Consider the following 24726-nt stretch of genomic DNA (forward strand, 5'->3'; position numbering starts at 1 on the left):
GACGCCGGGGTGGGGCGCGGGACGCGGAAGGGAGGAGGTGGGCATGCGCGGTGAGGCTGAGCGCTCCGGCCCTCCATCCGTGGGCCAGCCGGGCGGGGCGGGGCGCGGCGCTCGTCGGCCGCTACCTGAGTGCGCGGCTCCGCTCGGACTCGGCTCGGCTCGGCTCGAGGAGGGGGCGGCTCCGGTCTGCGTCGGGCGCGGCGGTGAGTGCCGCGGCCGTCCTGGCGCGCTGCTGAGCGTCCCTAAGCCGGCGGCGGCGGGGGGCTGCAGGAGGCGGCTGCGGCATCGCCGGCCCCTGCAGGCCATGCGGCTGGAGGGAGGAGAGGGGCTGTGAGGGCTCTCTCTGCGGGCACAGCCGCACCCTCGGGCACGCTGCGTGCCTCCGGAGCTCCCGCTCGCCGCCAGCACAGCCCCAGGTGTGCGCGGGGGCCGTGTGGGAGGCAGGCAGGCCGGCCGGCCCGCCCCGCTCGGCCCGCGCTGTCGGCTGCAGTCGGGCGTACCTGCGGGCTGTGAGGAAAGCGCTGCTGAGGGCCCTGCTCGCACGGAGCGCCGAAAAGCGGCTTTAGGCAAAAAGAACCCGGTGTACGGCTGTTTAAAGGCAGCAATTGAAACAAAACGCTGAGCTGTTATCTTCTGTGATGTATTTCAGCTGTACGGTGGCTCAGATTTTCCTTGCACCGTCCAGAGCACCTTAGGTGCGCTGCAGCGATTTCTGCGCGGTGACACAGCTTTGCTTGCATCACGCACAGCCCGCCGCGGCGGCACCGCGCTGCTGCCTGCACTTTGACACGCCATGAGCCGCTGGCAGCCGCAGCCCTCAGCTCGCAGCACATCGGCCTGCTCGTCGTCGGCTGCACCGCGCAGAGCGCATGGGAGCTCCGTGCTGTAGCGCTGCGGTGGGATCCGGGCCAGGCAGCGGTTTGAGGTAAGAACGGGGAGTTGTGGTGTGCCGGTTTGGGGAATAATTGGTACAGCGTTTGTAGGGGTGGTGCTTCCCGCTCTCAGCAGGTTTGTTTCTGTTGTCCGTGGGCCTCCAGCCTTGATTTGGTGCAGAACAGGAAGTTCTGTCGTTATCACGGTGTTAGAAGCAGAATGAGATGGTATCCAAGATCCCTTTTGTTGTGCTTTTGTAATGGGGAACACTTGAAGAATTTCCTGAGGCTTGGAAGGTGTGTTTTCTGAAGGGGTTAAAAATTGGAAATGCTTCATCATGTTACTGTGACGCAGTGAGTATTTAATCTTGTTTAGTCATACTGAATGAAACTGACAGCTTCTCAAGTATTTATTGCCTTGCGTACCCCTAAGTGGTATGGGCCCATTTAGAGTTTAATGCTTCCAAGCTGGAGAGGTGTCACCAAGCAGATGTTAACCTAGGATCTATGTCAACATACAGCTTGCAGCAGTTAAAATGTAAGTTTAATCTTTGCTCCGAGCCAACACCTTTCAGAATAGTGATCTCTATATTTGGGCTCTAGAAATGGTTGAGTAGTGTCTTTAATCATAAGGCTGCTTTAAAGAGTAGAAATATTTGGGGTTTTGGAGGTTTCTACAGTTACTTTTTGTGCATTATGACACCTCGTGTTTTGGAATTTAATTATTAATATGTATGACCATATGAAATGTGAATAGTAATGACCACAATTAACATGAGGATCTCAATTAACATAGTGTTATGTTAATAAGTAATCCTGTTTAACGGAACTGCTCGTGTAAAAGCTTGCTGGAGTAAAACCTATTAGTTTTGGACCTGATCATCCTTTAAGATGGATTGGTTATTTGGAATAAACCAGTTGCAAAGAAGAGCTGGCACAGGTTTTTCTCAACATAAAGCCATCACACCTTCAGTCTTCAAATGAACATTGCTTGTCTGCAGTTGTTAAAAGAATGTAGGTCTGTGGAAATTGAGGAGACAATAGGGAGTGAAAGGTTACAGTTACAGCTGTGGTTGTGGTGTTTCCTTTTTGCCACTGTTGTGACTTGTAAGCAGCAGTGCCATCGCCTTAATTAGAAGCTTTCAAGCAGGATTAAATTCTTTGCCAACAAGGATACTAACAAGATGAAAATACTAATGGTGGTTTTGATAATTAGGTTTAAAATCCTGTATTGTGATTCAATTGAAGCAATACAAAGGCTTATGTAAATCACTGTATAACCAAATGCACGTATGTTAAATAAAATCAGAACAGCATTAAATTAATTATTCCAAAGGTGAAGCTGAGCTAGTCAGTGTAGGTCTGTGTATTTCTTCCTACCTCTGGGACATGTATTGAAGCTCACTTCTGAACTTCTGTCAAGTTAGATGCAGTTTTGAGGATGTTCTGAGCATACTGTACCATTCTCAGCTTAAAGCAGCTTGATTTCCAGAGCTGTAGAGATCTGAATTTTACTTTCTAGCTACTTTCTCTCTGTTCCAAAGGGGAGGATTCAGCTGGAGTGCTTCTGTTGACAGTTCTGTATATTGAGGTGAGAATCCTGGGGCTGAGGGGTGTTTTTCTCTGGTTATGTGGGGAACTGGCAACACAAGTTCTCAGTGAAATGCCTTTTTCACAGTACAGTTTGTTGGGATTTTCATGAGCTCTTAGTCCATCGTGATTTGAGGTAGTGTTCCGCAGAGTGCATTTTAATGGCTTTGATTGAAGAGGAGGTGTGGTTAATGTTGACGGTGTTTGCTTTGCTTGGAGTGCCTTAGTTTTCTAGCCAGAGGAAAGCAGCTGGTAAGATTTTACTTTTATGTGGTGGTTGAACAAGTTTGGGGTCTGGAAGAACCCTTAAATTGCAAACAATTTCTGAATTGCAAAGGAGTGCCTATGTTTTAAGCTTTATTAGCCCAGATGGCTTGTGACACACACTCAGCGTAAGTTAAGCTGAACATCTTGGGAGAATGTCCTGAATATCCTGGGTTGTCTTGGCTCAGAAATACCATGTGTGGTTTGGGCTCTATATGGATACAAGGATTCTCAATAGACTATGAATTTGTGTGATACTTGGTTTCAGTTTGTGAATCATATTAATGATAGAAATACATGTAAGAAAAACTTGACTTTATATAGTAATACTATTACATAGGCTTGTTAATCAATATTCTTGATGAGTTGAGCTCTTGCTTCCAGCTAGCATGTATCTCACCAAGGCAAATTTGCATAGGCTTAAGCTTGGGAGGCCAAAGGTGCTGTTGTTAGTAGCAGGAGATGTGAGAAAAGGAGCAGAATCTTTCATCCTGCATAGTTTTGTCTATCAAGAAACAGCTGATAGTAAACAAAAAAGCACAAAACAGAATGCTTCAGTCTCCATGTAAATCTTCCAGTTGTAAATGTTCTGGGATAGTTTTGTATGAAAATAGCACTTTACCACAGATAAATTGAGATGTTGAGTAAACAAAACTAATCATATGTCCCCACACCCTATAAATTCAAGTAAAATATGAGTACAGGTGACCACCTCTGTGTAAATTATTAAGCTGATATGGGAGAAATGGCTACTGTGGACAAGCTGTCAGTATTGATGTTCAGTTATTTATGTTCCACGTGTCTACTTTGTTCAGTTTGTTAGAGAAACAGTTTTACTTTTCAGTTGTGATTGGATGAAAGTATAACAAGTATCTGCAGCTTCTACGTGTTTAAAAGCTGGCCTTGATGGGTACATTAAAATCTGTGTATTGTAAAATGAGTAAGAATATGTTAGAACATTTACAGAAGGCTGTTAGTCTGTGGTTAAAAATGTTGTTTTTTAATTCTTTGGCAGACTTGCTGAGTTGTTTGTTCTGGAATATTTTTCAGAGTTTGGTTTTGAGGTGGGGAGCCCATTTGTAGTAATCACATCGTGGACAGAAGCTCTGACTGCTCAGCACTAATGAAATGAAATTCCAGTGGCAGTTTGAAAATGACTGTGGTTTAGAAATAAGCAAGTTTCCACTGAAAGCTATGATATGCTGGTATGTGGCTGCACTATTTTTGATTAAGGATGGATTTTGAAGAGAAGGAAAATTTGATATCAGAGAATGCAAGCAATGTAGTATCTTGAAAGAACGTATGAAACAAATGGATCCTCTTAACTGGTTTGTTTGGTAATAATGAGGGCAGAAATCAGTGGCCAGTTCTTGCATCATAGGGCACTTACAATAGTGTTGAACTGGAGTATGCGTGAGGACTCCTGTAGTTCCGAATAACTTTGGTAACAGTGTAGTTGTAGTCCCCACTGCACAACCTGTGTGTTAATCTATTTAAATCTTCAGGGAAAGTGTTTTGGCAGGAGAAGTGTAAAAAGGTGGTTTGAGGAGGTCTGATGATCTTTTAGGACTTCCAGCCTTGGAAGAGAGACCACTTCTTGTAGACACACAAAAATCAAATCTCTTAAAGGAAGGACAGATATGACCCTGCCTGTTTGCAGTATCCTCCTGTATGAGAGGTAATCTCTGGCAAATCTTTCTAAGAGTTAGCAGCAGTGCTCTGGAACTCTTAAGGCAGTCATAGACAGAAAAAGGTTGGAGGCTCAAGGACAGGTTGGACTGGATTGCGGAGGAGAGATCTGTGGAGAGTTCTAAATCTAAATATATCAAATTCATGAAATCCTATGAACTGGAAACAGTTGAAGTCATATTATATGATTGCCCTGCTCTTCTTTTTCCTGGTGCATTGTTTTAAGACTAACATGGGAGACAGTATTTTCTTATTCATTGTCTTTTAAAGTTTAGCTGCTGGAACTGGATGGATGAGCTGAAGAATTGAATCCAGACGTCTGAATTGCTGGGATGCAAACCCAGAAAAATACAGGGATTTGTTTACTATTTCAAGCTTTTGCAGAGTTTGTTTTCATTCATGAGGGAAGTTTTAAAGATTTCGTGCTTTTCCCTTCTCTAGTGATTTTTTTTTTTAATCCAGTAGTGTCTGATTTAAGAATATATATCTATTTCTAAAGATCTGTAGCCACAGTCTGACACTTCCTTTTCTCAAGGCCGTGATCTTCTGACAGAAAGTAAATTAGTTTAAAATAGCATTGGCAGTTTGTAGAAAAGGAATTCATAGTATTTTCTTCTATCTGCCTGCTATTTCACCTGGTGTAGTCTTGTTCACTTTTCATCCCTGAGCTCCTTCAGTTTTATTTCAGCACCAATGAGTCTATAAGCTGCATGCAGACCCAATATCTGTACATGTTATTTAGCTTAACATCTAACAAGCAGGCTTATTTATATACCAGTAAGAGGAATGAACATGCGTGAGTTGGGAGGAGGGAAAAACTTCTGTATTGATGGTAAGTATAACTTAGAGATTGAAACTGATGGGAATTGTTGACCTTAAGATACTTACATGGCTGAAGTGCTCAGATATAGTTCATACTGGTAGCAGTGCTTCCATTGTTATTGTATAATCAATTAAAAATATGTTAAACATTATCCGTTTGTACAGTCAAATAAGGGTTTTTGCTTAAGACAATTCAGTGTACTTATTTGGTGTTGTTGCATCATATAAATGAGTGAACTAGAGGAGGAGAATGGGCAAGGTAGCAGTCTGACAATGCAGTCTTAACTACAGAATAAAACTTTATGACATAATCAGTGATAATAGCTTAAATCTTTTTTGAAATGCAGATATGTTTTTCATTCCCACCCCTCACCTTATAATTACTCTCCAGGATAGAGGTCTTGCCAAATACTAAGTGTTAAGACAGCGTAAAAGAGTGACTTAGATAGACATGTGTTTTATGGTTGTGGTACTTTTGGGAGAGGCGGAAGTGGTGCTTGCATAGTGGGATGGCCTAACTCTTCTTTGTAGCAGTAGAACTTTGTCTTTAGGTTCCAGGGCATTCTATCTGTATGGCACACAGATGATGCATATCTCTTTGTAGCTTGCTTTTCTCCTTTGTGTTTATTGTCCTTGCAAATTTGGTAACAATTTGAACTGAATAATGTCATCAACGAATTGAAGTAACTAAAGACCCTTTATAACTGTACATCAACAAGGATTTTGAAAACAATACCTGTTTTGAAATGTAAGCTGCCCTACTTAAGAAGCGTGGTCTACATGACTCACTCACCAGGGCTGAGTCTGTTGCAGAGATTCTGTCCATGTAGTCTATTTCCTGGTATGTGACAAACAAAGTAATCAGTATATTTTAATTCCTTTTAGCATGAGTGTTTTTCCATTGGAGTTAGGCATATCAGTCGTGAGTATAACAAATGTTTGAAAGAATACACAAACGCAGTGAAAACCTTAAGTCTGTCTGTGTCTGAGCCATCTGTAGTTCTTACCGAAGGAGTTGGTAAGAATTTTGGCAAAACAAATTACCTTACAATGATGCTTCACCTCTGCCGTGAGCAGGAGAGTAGAACTTGCAGAGTGGGGGAACTGAGTACTCCATGTTGATGAATCAGGTAGCTAGCAGCTTCAGAGCAGTGTTGTGCCTCTGCAGCACTTGGTTCTGGTTGCTCACTGACCCCTGCCCCTGAGAGCAGGCTGCCAGCCACCAGTGTAGAAAAAAGCTAATCTCATTGGATTTCACTTCTTGGTTATGAATGAACTGTAGTAACTTGTATTCTTCCATTTAAAAAGAACATTAGAGTGGAATTTAAATGAAATGTTTTAATTTTGGATCTATTTCTTTTATTCTTATTCAGACCCTGAAGTGTTTTTGGGAGTAAAGCGTTCTCCTTTCTCCTCAATTTCACCTTTGATATTTTTTTTTTGTCCTGAAGCTGCTCCTGAGCTTCTAGACCTTCCCTGCCCTTCACCTCAATAGTTATTGGTGTAAGACTGCTGAAAATCAGCACAGAATTACCTCTTTGAGAAACCCCAGCAATGTTCTTCCTTTTAATTGAAACTTTTTTTTTCTATTCAAGTTTTAAAGGTTATACGATAATGCAGATCCTGATTCGGGCTTTTTTTATTACAGTCTTTATTTTTGAAAATGTTTAATTTCTGTTTTCCTATTATGCAAAGCACAGGTGGGCAGAGTAATACAAAGCAAAAATTTCTGGGCAGATACCAACTAGAATCCTCTCTTCTTCCCCTTCCCTTGAGGTGCCTGATGATCAATGCCAGTAGCATTAATGACAGAGTGAATTGTGAGTGTGGCTCTGAGGGATGTGAATGGAGTTTTTTGATTCTGTAAGTATTCGAGTAGCTTTCTCCTACAAAAGCAGAGCAGCATTTTTCTGTTTCCTTTACTCTGATAAGATCTTATGTTCTCTAGCCATACTAAATGTTAAGAAACAGTATTCTGAATAACAATAATGCTTATTTCTGAAGACTGCAAGGAATACAGTCTTTAGAAATATCTTCTTGCTATCCTGATTGGTGATACTGTTCAATATTAGAAAGAAAAGTAACAGTCTCTTTGTGATGTCTTGTTCCCTTTTCATCTCTGTACGTTATCGTCCTCTGTTAACATTTCTTGACCTAGTGTATTCTGACCGTCTCTAATTGAAAGTCAGCCCAACAGCAGCTTGGGTAACTGATTTGATGTTTCCCAGAACAAACTTTCCATGTTGCTGGAACATCAGCATACCTCAGGGTGATGGAGGAAGAATAGGAAAGGACTGAGTTCCAAGCTCCCTGAAGTCTGAGAAAGGAATCATACAACCTTGAACACATAATTAAAAAAAAAAAAAAAGCAGAACAGCATTAGGTTTCTTACCATACTTTAATCACAGTACTGTCAAAGACCCAGCTGTCAGGAATGCTGGTATGAATTGCCATGCAGCTTGGGCACTGTGAAGGGAGGTGCCAAAAATTCATGGATGCCTTCGTGAAGCATTGGTATTTGATTCAAGAGTAGAGGTGCTTTAGGCTGAAGACAGGGGGAGGAAAGAAGGCTTGGAGGATATTACCATAGTGTAGATAAATCTTATTTCACCTCAAAGTTCACAGAGGAGGGCTTTTTCAGCAAAACTGAAGCTAATTTTCAGGGTGAATAACACTAAAGAACATGCAATTCCTTTAAATACTCAGAAGTTCAGTCTCTCTACTATCAAGACTTTTAATTGTATTCTTTTTCAGTTTAATTCATACGGCTTGAATGATTTTCTTAGAATTCATAATTTTTAATTACTCGGACAATTGAGGTCTTATCCTGCTCAGAGCAGGTGTTTGCTAGCCAGATCCTCTGCTAGTTTCTTTCATTCTGTTCAGCTCTCATGAGTTCCCTCAAACCTGGAAACTGACTATTGGCTATGCTACCCATCCTGCAGTGTACCAGAGTAGTTCCTTAGGAAGCTTATTTCTTTCTGTTGCAAGGGCCTCCCTGGTTTTTTTTTTTTCTGGTATGTCATTCAGTACCTCCCTACTTTGATAAGAGTAATTCATTCACAGTACCTTTTTAATGTTACTTTTAAGTAAAACAGTCCTCAAGCTATGCTTTTAGCCCAGAAACTAAAGCATTGCTAAACATATGTGGTCAGAAGATGTGTATTCTTTGTGTGTCCTGAATATTAATATATGTGTCAATATAAAAGTTGATGTATCAAAACAAGTACGCAGAGGTTCTTTCCATAAGCTATGCACAATGTATGTAGTTGAAATATTCTTGTGCTTAAATTCACCAAGAAAACCATGTGATATATCTAGATCCAGGAAATAATTAAAGTAAAATGCAATCTTTTTCAGATAGACAATTATTTTTTGGTTCAGAGGGCATTGTAGTTATAGTGAAAACCACTGAGATGTTAGGAGCAGGTATCTTGAAAGTGTATCTTGAATGCATTTCACAGCATTTTGACTATCTGGTCTTGTGTGCCTGTTTTCAACAGGACTCTGCTTTTGTAAGCGCGGTGCAGAAAACAGGATGGAATTGTTATTTAAGGTGGTAGATTCTGCCTTCTTCAAGACATCCATTTGTTGCCTACTATTTGCCCTTCAGTTCTTAAAGGTTTATTTCACTCATTTTCCATGCTGCTTGGGCATTGGTTAACAGTTCTGCTTTTTCATTTTCCCTCAGCTCTAGTGTGGTGGTGTGGCTGAGAAAATTTCTCACTAGAAGAGATAATGTAGGTTTCCATGGGTGAAATATCTTTATCTTTCTGTCTATATTATTTTCATGGGTAGAAATCTGCTTTTGTTTTCTAGGAAAAAGACTAAATGTCCCTGGAAGTTATCTTGCCATGTTCTTGGTGCTAGAGATATAGATGGATTTGGATAAACTGTTGTTTCAGGTCAGCTGTCACTGAGTCAAACAAGTGAATTAGGCAGTCTCTTAATTCTTAGACTTTCTGGAGAAGGAAGTAATAGAAGAATGTAAGGTCTGACTTGGCAAATGTAGTTACTAAACTTTTTACTTTGGTAGTCCCAAATTATGGTGGCAGGAATGTGAATAGTGGAGCTCAACTTCATAGTGGTTATTGTCAGTCTGCCCAAACTGAGTATCAAACAAAACTAACTGATCAGTAATTGGCATTTACCATATGTGAGCACTATTGAACATAATGTTTCTGGTTGAGTAAGGAACCTTGTATACTTTTGCAGCTGCCAGCTTCTTGAGGCTGCAGGAAAGTGCTGTTTTGGTTATCTGAAAGTAATGAGATGTTGAGGAGGGTTTGTAATGCCATCCTCCTCTGTGAACTTGTTTGTCTCTAGCATCATGAAAAACTTGTTCATGCTGGGAAGTTGCTCACATAAAAGCATTTTAAGTTAGACAGTTGCTTATCTCTTTATTTTAGTCTAATTAAAATTTGCAGGATGACCAAAAGCTACATTGAGAGCTGTTAGCACAGTGGTAGTTCTTTGGGATTGTTTCTGTCACCAATCTACTGGCTGCGTTTCATCCTGCAGCTGCTTAATCTGTGCTGCTATGACAGTAAGAGGGAGTTTGTTCCCACAAATAACTGGAATTTTGGACTGCTGTTAGCTCTCTGGCTTGGGTTATAGGGACAGAAATATTCTTAAGTTGTCAAAGATGAAAATGTATGTAGACTGCTCTGAAAGTAATGCCATTTAATTATTTACCTGGAAACTACAACAGATAGAGCACAGTAACACTATTTGATAGAGCAAATTCTCAGCTACTAAACTGTATTTCAACATGTTCACTGCCATTCACTATGCATTTTTGCCAGTGATGAACAAGAGTCACTTGTCAAGAGTCACTCATAAGGATCTGCACCAGTGGAGGTGACCCACTATTGCCACTGGTGAAACTGACCACCTGCTGCCTCACTGTGCTCACGTTCACTGCTTGGTCTCCATAAATGTTCAGCAAGTGTCAATGAATGTCACTGAGTGCTGTTTTTACTGCTTTTTTTTTATACTGTTTATTGACATACCTGCGCTTCATTCACGTTTTCATGTCAGACGCCATTTTGTCAGACTGGGCAGTCTGCGACCTGCTACCATCTGTCACACAGCAACAGCATGTAATGGAATATTGGTGGGTGGGAAGGTTCAGCCTCTATTGCCATACCACCAGCATCTGCCACTGATGTTGTGGGCCAACATAATGAGATAGTAGATATTACTTTCAGAGCAGCCCTTGTATAAGCTTTGTTTGCATCTTCTGTGTGTTAGATTCATTCTACAATGTGTGGGGTGGAGTCTCAGATGCAAAACCAAACTTTGCAGAGAGGATGATATATAGAAAACTCTTCTTGATGCTCTTGAAACAGAGACTGTGGGTGTTGTGTTTACTAGTTGAAGGTCATGTCAGAGGATCTTACCTTGAGTAAGATAATCCTATATGGAAAGTGCCAAGGAAAGTAAAAAGGAAAATCCGTTCTTATTGCCAGAATCTTAAATATCCTTGAAGATAGTGATATTAGCACCTTTTCAGTTGGTTCAGAGGGTTTGTAGATATTAATTCCTTTTCCCTGGATTATTATATGTGGCTAGGCTCTTCATAATTAGTTTAACTTCCTATTAGACTTGTGTGAACAATATAAAGCATTTCCCAGGGCAAAATGTGTAAAGCTTGTTTGTTCAAATGGTAGTTTAAGAAAAAAATCCATAGATGGCTCAAGTCTAAAAGTATGTTGAGTTTTTTAAGATACAGAGGAATACAGTGCAGATTATAATGAACCTGAGTTTTTTGGAGTGCAGGAAACGAACCAACTTGCAGGTATTGTGCTGCTTGTGAATGGAATCTTTAGTAGTAAATGTATGTTAAAATTGAGGAAATTTGAGAGAGAACTTAGAGAAAACTTCCAGATTTTGGGATAAAGCAACATCTGCCAGAGTGTGCTGGTTTTTTTTTTGATGGTGCTTGTACTTCAACCGAACAAATTACACTAATAATAGAAAATGCGACAGTAGTTATAGCAGCGTAGATAATAAAATGTAGGCATGTATTTGTTGCAGGCAGTATTTAATTATCAGAGGTGTTTTAAGCAATCAGTACAGTTTTCTTGAAGATAATATTTTCTCTTTTCCTAATTAAGGATAAATGAACAACATCTTTCCGAGAGAACTGAACAGTGTTTGAGTTTAATTTGCAGCGGTTGTTGGAGGATTAAAGTAATCTCATTAAATGGCCTCATTTAAATTTTATGGTTACCTGAGAGATGGTAGACAGATGTCAGAAGGGATTTATCCATACAGTATGAAAGCAGCTTTCTAGTTCAACTTTCTTGAACGTTTCTTTACAAAAGTTGAGGGGTTTTTTTTTGTTAGAGTTGGGGTATGTTTTGATGGCACTGTATTATGTTGCTTGCTGTGAGTCAGTGTTACAATGTTAACACTTACAATGTTAAGGATAATGTTGTGCATGGTGTTATTTTAAATAATTATAATGTATTTTATTGACGTATGTTTGGCATTAAGCGTCTTGGAGGTTGATGTTTGATATGCAGACACAATTTCATCTTGATAAGGTATACAGGCACACTGTAGGCAGATATCTTTTTTTTTTATAGGTACGGGCACATGAATAAGATGCTCTAAGAGCCTTTTCTTACCAGAAAATTATGATCATTGTGTCAACTAAAGAGTGGTGGTAAACTTTGTGAATTACTCCATATATTTTCTTTAAGTTTATAGAAAACAGATTGAAGTTGACTGTCTTCTAAGGTACAGGCTGCAGAAGGTGACTCTCAGACCAGCTACAACAGTTGCATAGTACAGCAGGATTTTATTGTGTGCTACCTGCTGTGTTGAGCACATCTAGAATTATAAGTTCTTACTAGCTCATAGATTTGTTATGTTATGCTTTAATTCAGTATAAAATTAAACTATTACAAGAGTGAAACTTGTATGTTTGCATACAGCTCAGTCTGGGTTATGTCTTCAGTGTGTGAGAATTCACTTAATGTTTGAAAACTGGGGATTTGTGTTTCTATCATAGAATGTCATAAAATGGTCTGGGTTGAAAAGGACCACAAAGCTCATCTAGTTTCAACCCCCTGCTATGTGCAGGATCACCAACCACCAGACCAGGCCGCCCAGAGCCACATCCAGCTTGGCCTTGAGTGCCTCCAGGGATGGGGCATCCACAACCTCCTTGGGCAAGGAGGTTCCTGTTCCATTGTATCACTACTCTCTGAATGAAAAACTTCCTCTTAGTACCCAACCTAAACCTCCCCTGTCTCAGTTTAAAACCATTCCCCCTTGTCCTATCACTATCCACCCAAATGGGTGTATGGGTTTATTCTAAATGGATGTATGCTGCCTGTCAGAATCCACATCCTGCAACATTTTCACTGCATTAAGAGCCCTTAAGAAGCTGTGTTTCTGAGTATGTTTCTATTAATATCTTTTTAGTTAGACCTACTTTCAGAAGCACAGCTCTGGGGCATCCTATTCATTTACAGAATCCTGGGGATGCTTCAGTTTGCATGACTTTAATGCCACTTTGATTTTATCTGATGTGTTTCTTAGTGAGATCTTGCAGCTTGGGGAGTGAGTCACTTTGAGCTAATGCTTGCTGTGGTTACATAGGGTATTTCCTGTCCCTCAAGTATAGAAGTACTTGCTGTGTGTTGTCTATCAGCATGTTTGCTGTGGTTTAAGAACTTTAGTGTTTTTCAGTCCTGCCAGCTGTCTGTGAAAAGTTAAACACAGGTAATAGTTTCAGGGAATAGCATAAGAACTGACAAAATTCTGTGCTGGTAACCTTGTAAGACCAGTGGGTGGAACTGACTGATAAATAAAATCAGGATAGCAAAAGCAACATATTCTTTCAAAGCTGTCTTTTATAACAGAAATATCATCATCTTAATACAGTATTTACTGCAAGAGTAAACTTTGTGTTAATATACAGCATCAAAACTTGGAGACTTTGCCTGTCCTTACTGCCTAAGTAGGCTTTAATAATAATAGCATTTAGGCAAATTCTTTGTACTGTATTGCTGTGCAAAAGGTTTATACAGATATATTTATCTGCACAAATAGTAAGATGAATATGTGTTTAAGCGTGGAAGTGTATTAAAGCAAGCTGGAAGCTCTCAAGGCAAGAGTTGTTGAGGCAAATATACTATGCTTTTATTTTATGAAGCCATATTAAGTAGACCAAAATGACATTGTCCTAATACACATTTTTGGTGAAGATGGTAGTGGAATATTTCCAAGGGGCTAAGGAGCAAAAGTCACAGATATAAGGAAAGGAATAAATGCTATAAGTATCTTTATCTCAGAATATGGAGGTAGGTGTAAGTGTTTGTGCGTCTCTGCACAGAAGCCAAGCGTTTAAATTCATTTGTGCCAAGAAATATTTAATCATTGTTAAGAAATGTATTAACTTGCATGCAGTATTCATCCTGTGACTCAAATCTTGTATGGGAACAAGAAGGCAACCAAAATGGGTGACAATTTCCATATGAAGATGAAAAATGCCTAGGGATCTTCGTCCTGAATGGGAGTATGGAAAAAGAAAATGCTGGGTTGAAGATGATCAGTGATTTTTTTTTTTTAATCTTGCAATGTAGAAACTGGGGAAATGAAACAAAATGATCAGCAACTGAATTACTGACAAATGAAAGTAAAGATTTCCATCACACAGAGTGAATTTCTGGAGCTCTGAGACTATATAGTACCAGGAATACAGTTGTGTCCAAGGTATTTTGATAAAATTGATGGAGGGAGAAGTCACTGTTACATGGAGCGCGATGAATGCAGGTTCATGCTTGGGAAATTCTGGCTTAAACAGAATCCAGGAGAATATACTGGGGAAGGGTCCCTGTGGGAATGAGGAGAAACATACAGTGAACTTGCTAGAAGGCAGCTTTTGCCTCCACATCATGCCCGGGTGACAAAGATAATGTTTGTTCTGTTTTTTGCTGACGGTGCAGAGTGTAAGTAGCTTTCTTCAGTAGAAACATTTTTCTTCAGAAGGTGATCTTCAGGGCTCTGTTCTTGTGGTCCGTGCGTTTGCGGTCCATGTAGGCTGTGCTGAATCACTTTGTTACTCTTTTGCTAAAATGTTAAAACAAAAGCACCCCTAACTCTTAACCGCTTACTCAAAGCTCCTATGTGAAATGAAGAGCTAGGGCAATCCCTAAGACAGTGAACAACATTTTTTTTTTCAGATGGCTTTTAATTATATTTCTTCTACTGCTATTTTTATTTGTTCATGCTTGAGGATGTGTGATGTCTGTCAGAATCTCTTTTCCTCTTGATGCTATGAATGGTACAGTGTGAATATTCTTGGCTAGGGAAGATAACTTTGAAAAGGATAGCTTTTGTCAGGTTTTTATGATGTAGTTCTAGATTGAATATAGCACAAACCTGTGGTCAGCAATTTGTTCTTTGTTAAATATGAAGTTTTAAGTACGTAATTGAATAACTGAAGTGCAGTTGAAAAAATCAGTTGGCAGTTCAAACTGGTAGATAAAAAATGCACGCCCTTTATAAAGCTTGCTTTTAATGATATAGAGGAAGACAAGGGATAGGCAGTTTAGGCAACAAAAATCTAGGTGATGGGGAGTGACAACTGAATAATATGTTACTGCGAAATAGCTGCTGCTGTACTGCTGTTTCTCTGGAAGTCATAAAATGTGAGTTACTTTGTACAGTTACGGTGTAGTTAAGCACATGGATGTAGTAAACATAGATGCAAATGCATGTTAAAGTATATTGTTTTGTGTTATTGATGAAGGTCTCATACATTCTTTCTTTTTTTAGATTCACGCACCCTTTGAGGACCAATGTACCCAATAGCTCATGGAAGAAAAAAATCAAATCAGGACATCCTTGGTTTCCAGGCTACCAAAATATGGAACAAAAACTTTAGGAAGCGCCTTGCAACCAACATCAAATGGGACAGCTGTTAATTTAGCAGGGAATAATGGTGGCAAAAATTTCAGCAAGCACAATGGCACTGTTAACATGTCTTCCTTCTCTTTCAACTGGAGAAAATCAAATAGATATCAGCTTCATGATCAAAATGAGAGAGAGACCAACTCTAAACATAATTGTAATGACAAATTAATTGATTCTGAGAAGTATTCTCAGTCTCAAGGAGCATTGAGTAATGATATGCTCAGGGTGGGTTTGAATAACACTGCTTCAGTTGGGTCAAAAACAGCAAAGCAAAACAATATGTTTGTATCTTCTACTGAGGAATCAAACCCAAAGTCTTTGCCTGGACTATCTGGTTCAGCAAAATTCACCAAAGGTGCCCTGTCAGGAAGGACCTCGTGTTCTGGACTCAGTGCTCCAAAATCACACTTAAATGGATTTTATGGAAGTAGGCCAATGGTAGGTTTGCAGAGACCTAGAGCTAATTCCAATGCCTCAAGGACAAGTTCAGGAGAAAGCCTTGTACACTCTACAGACAATAGCAAGTCGTCTTCCTGTGAAAAAATGGTAAGATCACAAAGTTTTTCACATTCCATTCAGAGTTCTTTCCTTCCCACTGCATCGTTAACCAGGTCACATTCCTTTAACAAAGCTGTGGATCTTACAAGGCCTTATAGTCAAAATCTAGCTGTTAGGACATCTCAGAGGTCGACTCTGTGGACAAGAAATTCAAGACAGTTGGATGTACCCAATGGAAATGAATCTGTGAAGTATGGATTTACCAGGCCATACTCCAGTATATCATCTTCTTGCACAAAGAAGCCCCCGCTGTCGAATGGATCTGGGTCAGCACCTTCTTTTGGATACAGATTAAGTCGGCCTTCTCTGTTGAAGCCTACTAGCCAGCGGTTTGCTGGAAATATTATTATGGATGGTGGCAAAAGTACAACTCCTGACACGTATATAGTGGAGAACTCTGAAATATCAACAAATATAAATAGAACAATTGAGAAAAATAGCATTATAGAGAGTAATGCTCAAAGAACAGAATCTGTTGACGGCCTTCATGAAAGTATGGGAAAACATGGATCGAATGTCATGTGTATGAGCGATGATGGAGATGAAATATCAATATCTTCTTTGTCGTCCTCTGAAAAAAATGACTTGAGTGAAGACTTCAGTGATGATTTCATAGATTTAGAAGATCCAAATAAAACAATACGAGTGCAGCAAAAGGAGAGCTGCATTCAAGAGTTAGAGCACGGAAGCATAACATCAGTAGAGCCATTCACTTCTCTCAAGGAAAGTGGAGGATCTTGCTGTAATGCTGATGACTGGCTTGATATAAATGTGTCTGGTAAATACTTTGTTGCATTTGACTTGAAATTTTTGGTACTAAAATGAAGATTCTGTAATTGCTATTATTACTTTATATGTTTAACCATTTCGGTTTTTTTCGTAACAAAACTATACTAGCCTATCTATTTTATCAGACTGCATTTTCTGCATGATAGTTATCTCCTTCAAGCATGATTTTTTTTTAAGAGCTCTTTTTCTTTGGAATAAGAATTAATGGTAGTTTCTTTTGCTACTCTCCTGGTAAGGTGGTAGAATTCCTAGCAGCCTTGTTTTGACATTCATTTATTTTGGATTAGTGGTCGTTGCATTTTTCTCCTCTCTATAGGGAAAGGACAGCTGCAACTGCTTTAAGAAGTGGGAGTAAGTGTAGGGTGTCCCATTTAATTAGTTAATTTTTAAAGTTGGAGTGTTTCTGGTTTTATTCTGGTGGCATGCTGTACTAACTCCTAAAGTCAATGAAAGAGAGAAGGTGCTTTAAAGTCTGTATTTTCACATCCCTGGTGGACTTTCGTGGTATAAACCTATGCTGAAAGATTGGACTTAACTTTTGAACCCACTTTATTAAAATCTTTATTTTAGAATTCTAAAAGATACATTTTATTGAGTGATAGATTACTGCATTGTAAAATGTTAGCGAAGATGTAGGTTGAAAGGATTCTTAGTTGTAACTGCCAATCCAGCCTGAACTTTTTACTTCCTAGGGTGAGTGGTGTTAATAATGTAGAATGCTTTTGTTCAGAATTTGTTAGAATATGGTTTGGAAACATTAAAACACGAATAATGCGTGCTTTTACGTATTTATTTTGGAATATTTTATTGGTTTTTTGACTGTTTTTTTTTGTTGGCTGTCTGTTTTTTTTTTTTTAAGCAATGGATGACAACAGTGAAAGCACAAAGCACACTGCAGAGAGTGTGATTTCTCCAGAGATGAATTACAGAGCTGGGTCCTCTTTTGAGCTTTCTCCATCTGATAGCTCTGATGGCACGTATATGTGGGATGAAGAGGGACTGGAACCTATTGGAAGTGTCCATCCATGTGGAAGTTACGAGTCTTCAGAAATGAACAGCATAGTATGTATTTGTGTATAGCTTGAATATTTGTAGGTTTTTACTAAGCTTATTACTGAACAATGAAAAAAAATTAAAAATAGAATTAATGTAATTTCTTTTTACTCAATAACTCTTTCTTCTTTCCTCTGTAGTTGACAGATTTCTGAAACTTCTTGTTAAGGAATTCCTGTTTCTAGACAGATGGCCTTGAAACAGACTGTTTACATACATGTCTTCCTCATCCTATAGCTGTCACAAAATAGATCAATCCTCATGCAATTTCATGGCAGCACTCACCGTTTACTGAAGGAATTTCTTTACTCTTGTATTGTTAAATATCTGTTACCAGTCTTTAAACCTAAGAGTGAGCAAATATGTGTCTTCCGTTGCCTTGTTTCTAGTCTGTATCTGCATACGATCCTTTTGAACACAAATTTATTTTCATTTGTCAGTTTGTTCTAACATAGCATCTTTGCAATAGGTACCTGGCTGTAGTTCATCAGGTGAGCTGGACTATTTGTATGTCTGTAAAACATAAGAGGAGCAACTGTTTTTCTTTTTGCTGAACATTACTGATCCGAATCAAACATCCATCCATCCAGAGTGGATGGAGAGTAGTAGCTGTCCTCCAGCTGAAGTTAGCCAACGTCTGGATTCTGGCAGCCTTGATGAAAATGTTGTTTGTTCTTCATCCCTTTTTCACAGAAATGCTGTTCATATTTACTTATTTGACTTGTTTAATTAAGACTGTTCAGATTTTATTAGCATTACACTAATAATTTGAAACTTTATCTGTGATAAAGTTATAAAGATATCTGTACAACATCTGTGTATAATTGATCGATTTCTCATGCTTCTTAAGTTTTAGAAGTGTTAGGTATTATGTCACCTGTGCCAATATTAGTACTGTAGAAGCATTATGGTACTAATTCAGGCTTTGATTTCTGATTTTACTGGGGCTGGCTATGCTAGCCCTCATGTCAGAACAGCATAGAGTTGGTCTGTAATGAGGGCATGGCTATCTAATTATACTGTTAGGTATAACTACATACAAATTTCTGATGTATTTTCAGATGCCTATGGTAGAGTTTATTTTCTGTCTTAAATTATGGTCCTGGGATGTGGTGCCTAAAAGAAAATTTAGAAATAGTTATTAACTTCTCATGGTAATTATGGCTGGCTTGAAAAAGCTCTTAGATTTTTCCAGCATGAACTTTGTAGTTTATGGACATTTACAGGAAAAAGTTTAGTGTAAAAACAAGTGCCCATCTCCCTGATACACACATGAATGTACCACGAAGAGTTCTTGAACATTTTTTCTTGGTACATTTTAAATACAGATATTTTTGATATACACAGTGGAATTTATATAACAATTGAGTTACAAATTCCATGTGCTTTTGAACGGTGGAATTTGTTTGATACATGTGATGTACGTACATTAATTTATGCAAGTGTTTGAACTGATGGTCAGTCATAGATTGTCTGATTAATAGAAGCTGTTGTACCTCTGCAGTACACGGCTTATATTAGATGCTTTTGATATTTTTTTTTCAATATTTTATTGAAGAATAATCTTATTTGATTTTAAAATGGACAATGAAACAATAACTGAGATCTGGCTTGAAAGAGACAGATGGATTTTAGTTGTTTTGCTTAAAATTGATTTGCTCTTGGTGTGAAGTCCACATCTCAGAGTGAATCTGTTTTGTCACTTACTGATGTGACTGGAGTTTCAGCCACAGAGATGGTTGTTTTTCCTCTTTTTATTAATATCTCATATTTATGGGGTTTTTTTTTGTTTTGCTTTCCCTTTGTGATTGAATCTTTGTGATGGAATGTCCCTTTCCCAAGTTTCAGAATTAGTTTGAGAATGGTTTATGGTCCCAGGGACATGGCTAGTCTGGGAGATAAGCTTTTTAAACTTGCATACTTCTTAGAGAAGATAAGCTTGCTGAAATAACATTGTGTAATATTCAACCTGTGGTACTCACTGTTTTCTTGCGGTAATCTTAGTTACAAGCAATTGAGTATTGCTTTATTTCTTCTCTATGTGACATGAATAATCTCGTAAATTGACTTTTCTTTTTCTGTTGTACATTCTCTCCAGTGGGTTAATGCCAAATCCATAGTTCTTGTTCTGTGGTAAGGTGGACTTGTAAGAAAGTAATCCAGAATTTTCAGTTTTAATAAGAATACAATTGCAAGTAAGCTTAAGATAATGTACAACTATGGAATAAAAAGGCTTTTTGGAATAATGTAAGGATTTTTTATAAATTAGTATTTGGTTATCTTTAATAAGATGTCACCCCTTAAACTTTACCATATGAGATAAACATCACTTCCCCAGTGTTTGTTTCTTTTATTTTTAATTGAGCTATATGATGCTATTATGAAGTGCTAAATTTATTTTTTAAACAGTATAAATTTTCAGTGCTCATTCCAAGTTTGTAAAAATTGAGTCTTCCTACTGTGCTGACAGCACTGTGTAACATTCATTGGAGACATTTTTAAGACAAAGTCTTTCTGAACTGAAAGAAGTGTTTGTAGATTTGAACACAACTTAAGATGTATAATGAAAATGAGATGTGGTTACATCAGGAAACTTTTCATCAGAAGCAATTGTTGATTTAATGAGTTGTTCAGTACAGAGTATTCAGAAGGTCCCATGCTTCATTTTTGTTCTTTAAGAGGTTTTAGTGAAATGAAGTGCATGTATTTCCTCCATGTAGACATTTTTTATCAACTTCTTCAAAAAGAACCATGAAATGAGAGCCCTTCAGGTGCAAGCTAGTCAAGAATCACACTTGAAAAACAGATTCTGTCTAACCAGCTAATTTAAACTGGATTTTTTTCTGCATTTCATGCTGCAAGTGAAGTGTCTAAGATTTTAAGAAGCTGAAGGTAAAGTTAAAGAAATATGAAAGAATATATAAAAATTATTGAAACAAAGACTCTTAAATGTATTTAGATTTTGATGGTATCTTTATGTAAGCTATTACAAAAATCCCTGGATTTCCTAAGTCTGAGGCTTCCCTCCCTCCCCCCATTCCTGTATTTGCTTCTGTCTTTGCAGTTTGGTGTTAAAATGCCCCATTACTGGGGGTGTTCCAGTCAGGAACTAACTTGCATGCCACATGGATTTTGCCACCCTCCCACCCCTATGAGGGATAGAATCAGCTGAATGTTTTTGTCTGCTGATGGATTGTGTCTGCTTGCCATTAGTATATGAACTATCTCTATCTTCAAGTGGAGAAATTCCAGTTGCTGATATACAATGCTTTGTGACCTTGAGTGAGTCTCACAGAGCTCTCAGTCTCACTTGTCTATCTTTAGAATGATGGATAAATTAAGAATGAATAATAGCACTTGGTGTTGTAATCAGTATATTTAATATTATTGATGTATTTGTACTTCATGCTCAAAGTTAGGTTCATCAAGGGGAGGGTTTTTTATTTATTCCCAGTGCATCACAGCTGAAGGTGAAGTGGTTATGTCCAAGTTCCATATTGACATCTCATGCTATATTCCAGGCTCTTAAAAAATGAAACTGAGGACACGTGAATTGTACTGTTTTAACTTGATATTTTATGTTAATATTTTTGATATAGTTGTTTTCAGTTTTCCCATATTACAAGTACAGAAATCTCTGGCATTTGTTAAAATTGAGGATATGAAGAACAATTCCAACCCACCCTACCCCCTCAAAAATTATCCTTTTCAGTTATGCTTAAAAACTCATATTTGGAAAAGAATTGAACACTGTAAAGTTGTTAGTAATACTACTTTTCTTACAGAACTAAGTATATGTAGCTGTTTCAGAATGTTCTGCTAGCGGTGCTGTTAGACTGTTTATTCTTTCAGGAGGCTTTGGTGGCTGCCAGTTTTCTGATCGTGGCATAGATGAATGTCATAGAAGCAGAGGTTGTGACTTCAGAGATATTGCATCAGAGTGAAAAATAGCCAGTGTCTGCCCTCCCACCACCATGTAACCTTCAGATTTAGAGCTTAATGATCACAGCAAGGGGAGGTAGTAAGAAGCTGCATTACTTAATGAGATGCCATTTCTGTCTGTATCTTGTGTGGTGTAAGTGTCCCTGCTGCCAAATATTGTTAAGAGGCTATATGAATATGTTATAGCACACAAACCTCTTGTGTTGCTTTGAGAGGCATAACATTTTATGAATGAGCTTTTATGGTAAATTGCTTTTTTTCCTTTGGGATTGGAGAGCATATATGCCTTTGAGAGCTGTATGATTCAGAACTGACACAGGAAATATTCTCACGCTTTTTTGGTTGGTAAAAATGAAGGAAGGCAACTTCACTTGAGCTTCCATATTTCATTTGTGGTGGCTGCTAATTTCTGTGATGGAGAGAGTGAGCAGCAGATGTATTGAGTGCAATATGATAAATACTGGTAGAAATTAAACTTGCTTATTTCATGAGCTCAAGGTGAGGTTTCCAATATGACTTCATAACTGTGTATATAGTGTTGTATTGAGGGAGATCACGCGGCACATGCAGGTCAACCGGGGGATCAGGCCTAGCCAGCATGGGTTCACGAAGGGCAGGTCCTGCTTGACCAACCTGATCTCCTTCTATGATCCAGTGACCCGTCTGCTGGATGAGGGAAAGGCTGTTGATGTGGTCTACCTAGACTTCAGCAAAGCCTTTGACACTGTCTCCCACAGTATTCTCCTCCAGAAGCTGGCAGATCGTGGCTTGGACAGATACATTCTTCGCTGGGTAAGGAACTGGCTGGAGGGCCGGGCCCAGAGAGTGGTAGTGAATGGAGTCAAATCCAGCTGGCGACCGGTCATGAGTGGTGTTCCCCAGGGGTCGGTGCTGGGGCCTGTCCTGTTTAATATCTTTACTGATGACCTGGATGAGGGCATTGAGTGCACCCTCAGTAAGTTTGCAGATGACACCAAGCTAGCTGGAAGTGTTGATCTGCCTGAGGGTAGCGAGGCCTTACAGAGGGATTTGGATAGGCTGGATAGCTGGGCTGAAGCCAATGGGATGGGATTCAACAAGACCAAATGCCGGGTCCTGCACTTTGGCCACAATAACCCCAGGCAACGCAACAGGCTTGGGGCAGAGTGGCTGGAAGACTGTGTAGAGGAAATGGACCTGGGGGTGTTGATTGACACTAGACTGAACACGAGCCAGCAGTGTGCCCAGGTGGCCAAGAAGGCCAATGGCATCCTGGCTTGTATCAGAAATAGTGTGGCCAGCAGGAACAGGGAAGTAATTATTCCCCTATACTCAGCACTGGTGAGGCCGCACCTCGAGTACTGTGTCCAGTTTTGGGCCCCTCACTGTAAGAAAGACATTGAGGCCCTGGAGCGTGTCCAGAGGAGGGCAACAAAGCTGGTGAGGGGTCTGGAGCACAGGCCTTATGAAGAGTGGCTGAAGGAGCTGGGGTTGTTCAGTCTAGAGAAGAGGAGGCTCAGGGGAGACCTTATTGCTCTCTATAACTACCTGAAGGGAGGTTGTGGTGAGCTGGGGGTCAGCTTCTTCTCCCGGGTGACTAGTGATAGGACTAGAGGGAATGGCTTCAAGCTGCGTCAGGGAAGGTTCAGGCTGGACATTAGGAAATACTACTTCTCTGAAAGGGTGGTCAGGCACTGGAATGGGCTGCCAAGAGATGTAGTGGAGTCACCGAGCCTGGTGGTGTTCAAAGAGCGTTTGGATGTTGTGTTGAGGGACATGGTTTAGTGAGAACCATTGATGAAGGGCGGATGGTTGGACTGGATGATCCTGTGGGTCTTTTCCAACCTTAGCGATTCTATGATTCTATGATTCTATTTTAATGTGAGTTTAGGATGATTCCTTTCTGTGGTTTTCTTTATTCCACCAAGTAGCTGCATTTTTTTGAGTAACAGAAGAACTTCAGATTTACTCAGTTTGCTTCAAACTAATTGTAATGCTGCAGTTTTTCTTAAGGTATTACAGTGTTTTGTTTATTCTTAGCAAATCTTGAAACAAGAAAGGAAGCAAACATGTGCCCAGTGAGATGAGTGGACTCTTAAACTTGGAGTAGTTCTAAGTGCTGTTGGTGTGTAGGTACGTTTTTCTTGCTTACAAGTATATAAAATGAATTGCTATACACCTAACTCATCTAGCTGAATTTCTGAATGCTTCACAGATAGCTTAATTAAATGCATATAAATTGGCATGAGATTTCTTTTTATCTGAAGTTTTTATAGTTATATAATTATTATATAACTTTATATAATTATTAGCTGTATTGAGTTAGCAGAACGCTGCTATTGAAAAGAATTTGTAAAAGGTTCAGTTGGAGAGCATCAGAAATGTAGGGAAGGGGCAGGACCTTAATACCTGCTGGGATCAACTTTTTGGTAGTGTGCACAGTTTTGGTCCCTGGATGAGATGAGTATGCCCAGTGCTGTCTCCTTAGTTTTAAAGATGGGATGCACATTTTTCTTTTCAAGAACATTTAACATAGTATTTAGGCTGTATCAATATAAACTGCAAAACACCTCATCATGCTAATTGTCATAGCCCTCGAGACTGGAAATTTGAGTGTCATTTTTCCCTGTAAAGGGTGTTTGTGAGTAAACGGTGTTTTGGTGTCGTGGTGGTTTTTGTTCACTCTGGAATAACTCAGGGTAATGTAGTGAGACTGTAATTTTGCAGCAGTGCAAGTCAGAGGATGAGTTAAAACAGGAAAAAAAAACCTCAAATACTTCCTAGCTGGGTTTTTTTTTTGCCTTTTAATTACAAACAACAGTATTAATGTGCCTGTATAAGAATAGAACACATTGATACTATGTAATATGTTGTATTCAAATTACAGCAAAAATCTAGTGAGGATGCAATTTAAAATTTGGTCTCCAGGTAGCAGTCATAGAACCGTAGAATGGCCTGGGTTGAAAAGGACCACGATGATCATTGAGTTTCTACCCCTCTGCTATGTGCAGGGTTGCCAGCCACCAGACCAGGCTGCCCAGAGCCACATCCAGCCTGGCCTTGAATGCCTGCAGGGATGGGGCATCCACAGCCTCCTTGGGCAACCTGTTCAGTGCGTCACCACCCTGTGTGTGGAAAAACTTCCTCCTAATATCTAACCTAAACCTCCCCTGTCTCAGTTTAAAACAATTCCCCCTTGTCCTATCACTATCTACCTTTGTAAACAGTTGTTTAC

At 39.4% G+C, this 24726-nt stretch overlaps 1 protein-coding gene across 8 annotated transcripts in view; it reads left to right on the forward strand.

Annotated features, from left to right (window-relative positions):
- The window catches only part of CCSER2 (coiled-coil serine rich protein 2), a 71917-nt gene continuing 47191 nt past the window's right edge, over nucleotides 1-24726 (forward strand). For 3 of the 8 annotated variants that reach the window (NM_001398231.1, NM_001199508.3, NM_001398230.1), the window contains exons 1-4: nucleotides 91-203; nucleotides 650-925; nucleotides 15033-16506; nucleotides 17377-17579. In NM_001398231.1, the coding sequence (NP_001385160.1) occupies nucleotides 15072-16506; nucleotides 17377-17579 (1638 nt within the window). In that variant the 5' untranslated portion in view covers nucleotides 91-203; nucleotides 650-925; nucleotides 15033-15071. Of the gene's footprint in view, nucleotides 38-86; nucleotides 926-15032; nucleotides 16507-17376; nucleotides 17580-24726 lie in introns of those variants that run through there. The other 5 variants (XM_046942781.1, XM_015287968.4, NM_001398232.1 and 2 more) reach the window with 5 other exon arrangements.

Source organism: Gallus gallus, chromosome 6 (genome assembly GCF_016699485.2).
Source record: "Gallus gallus isolate bGalGal1 chromosome 6, bGalGal1.mat.broiler.GRCg7b, whole genome shotgun sequence".
NCBI lineage: Eukaryota > Metazoa > Chordata > Aves > Galliformes > Phasianidae > Gallus > Gallus gallus.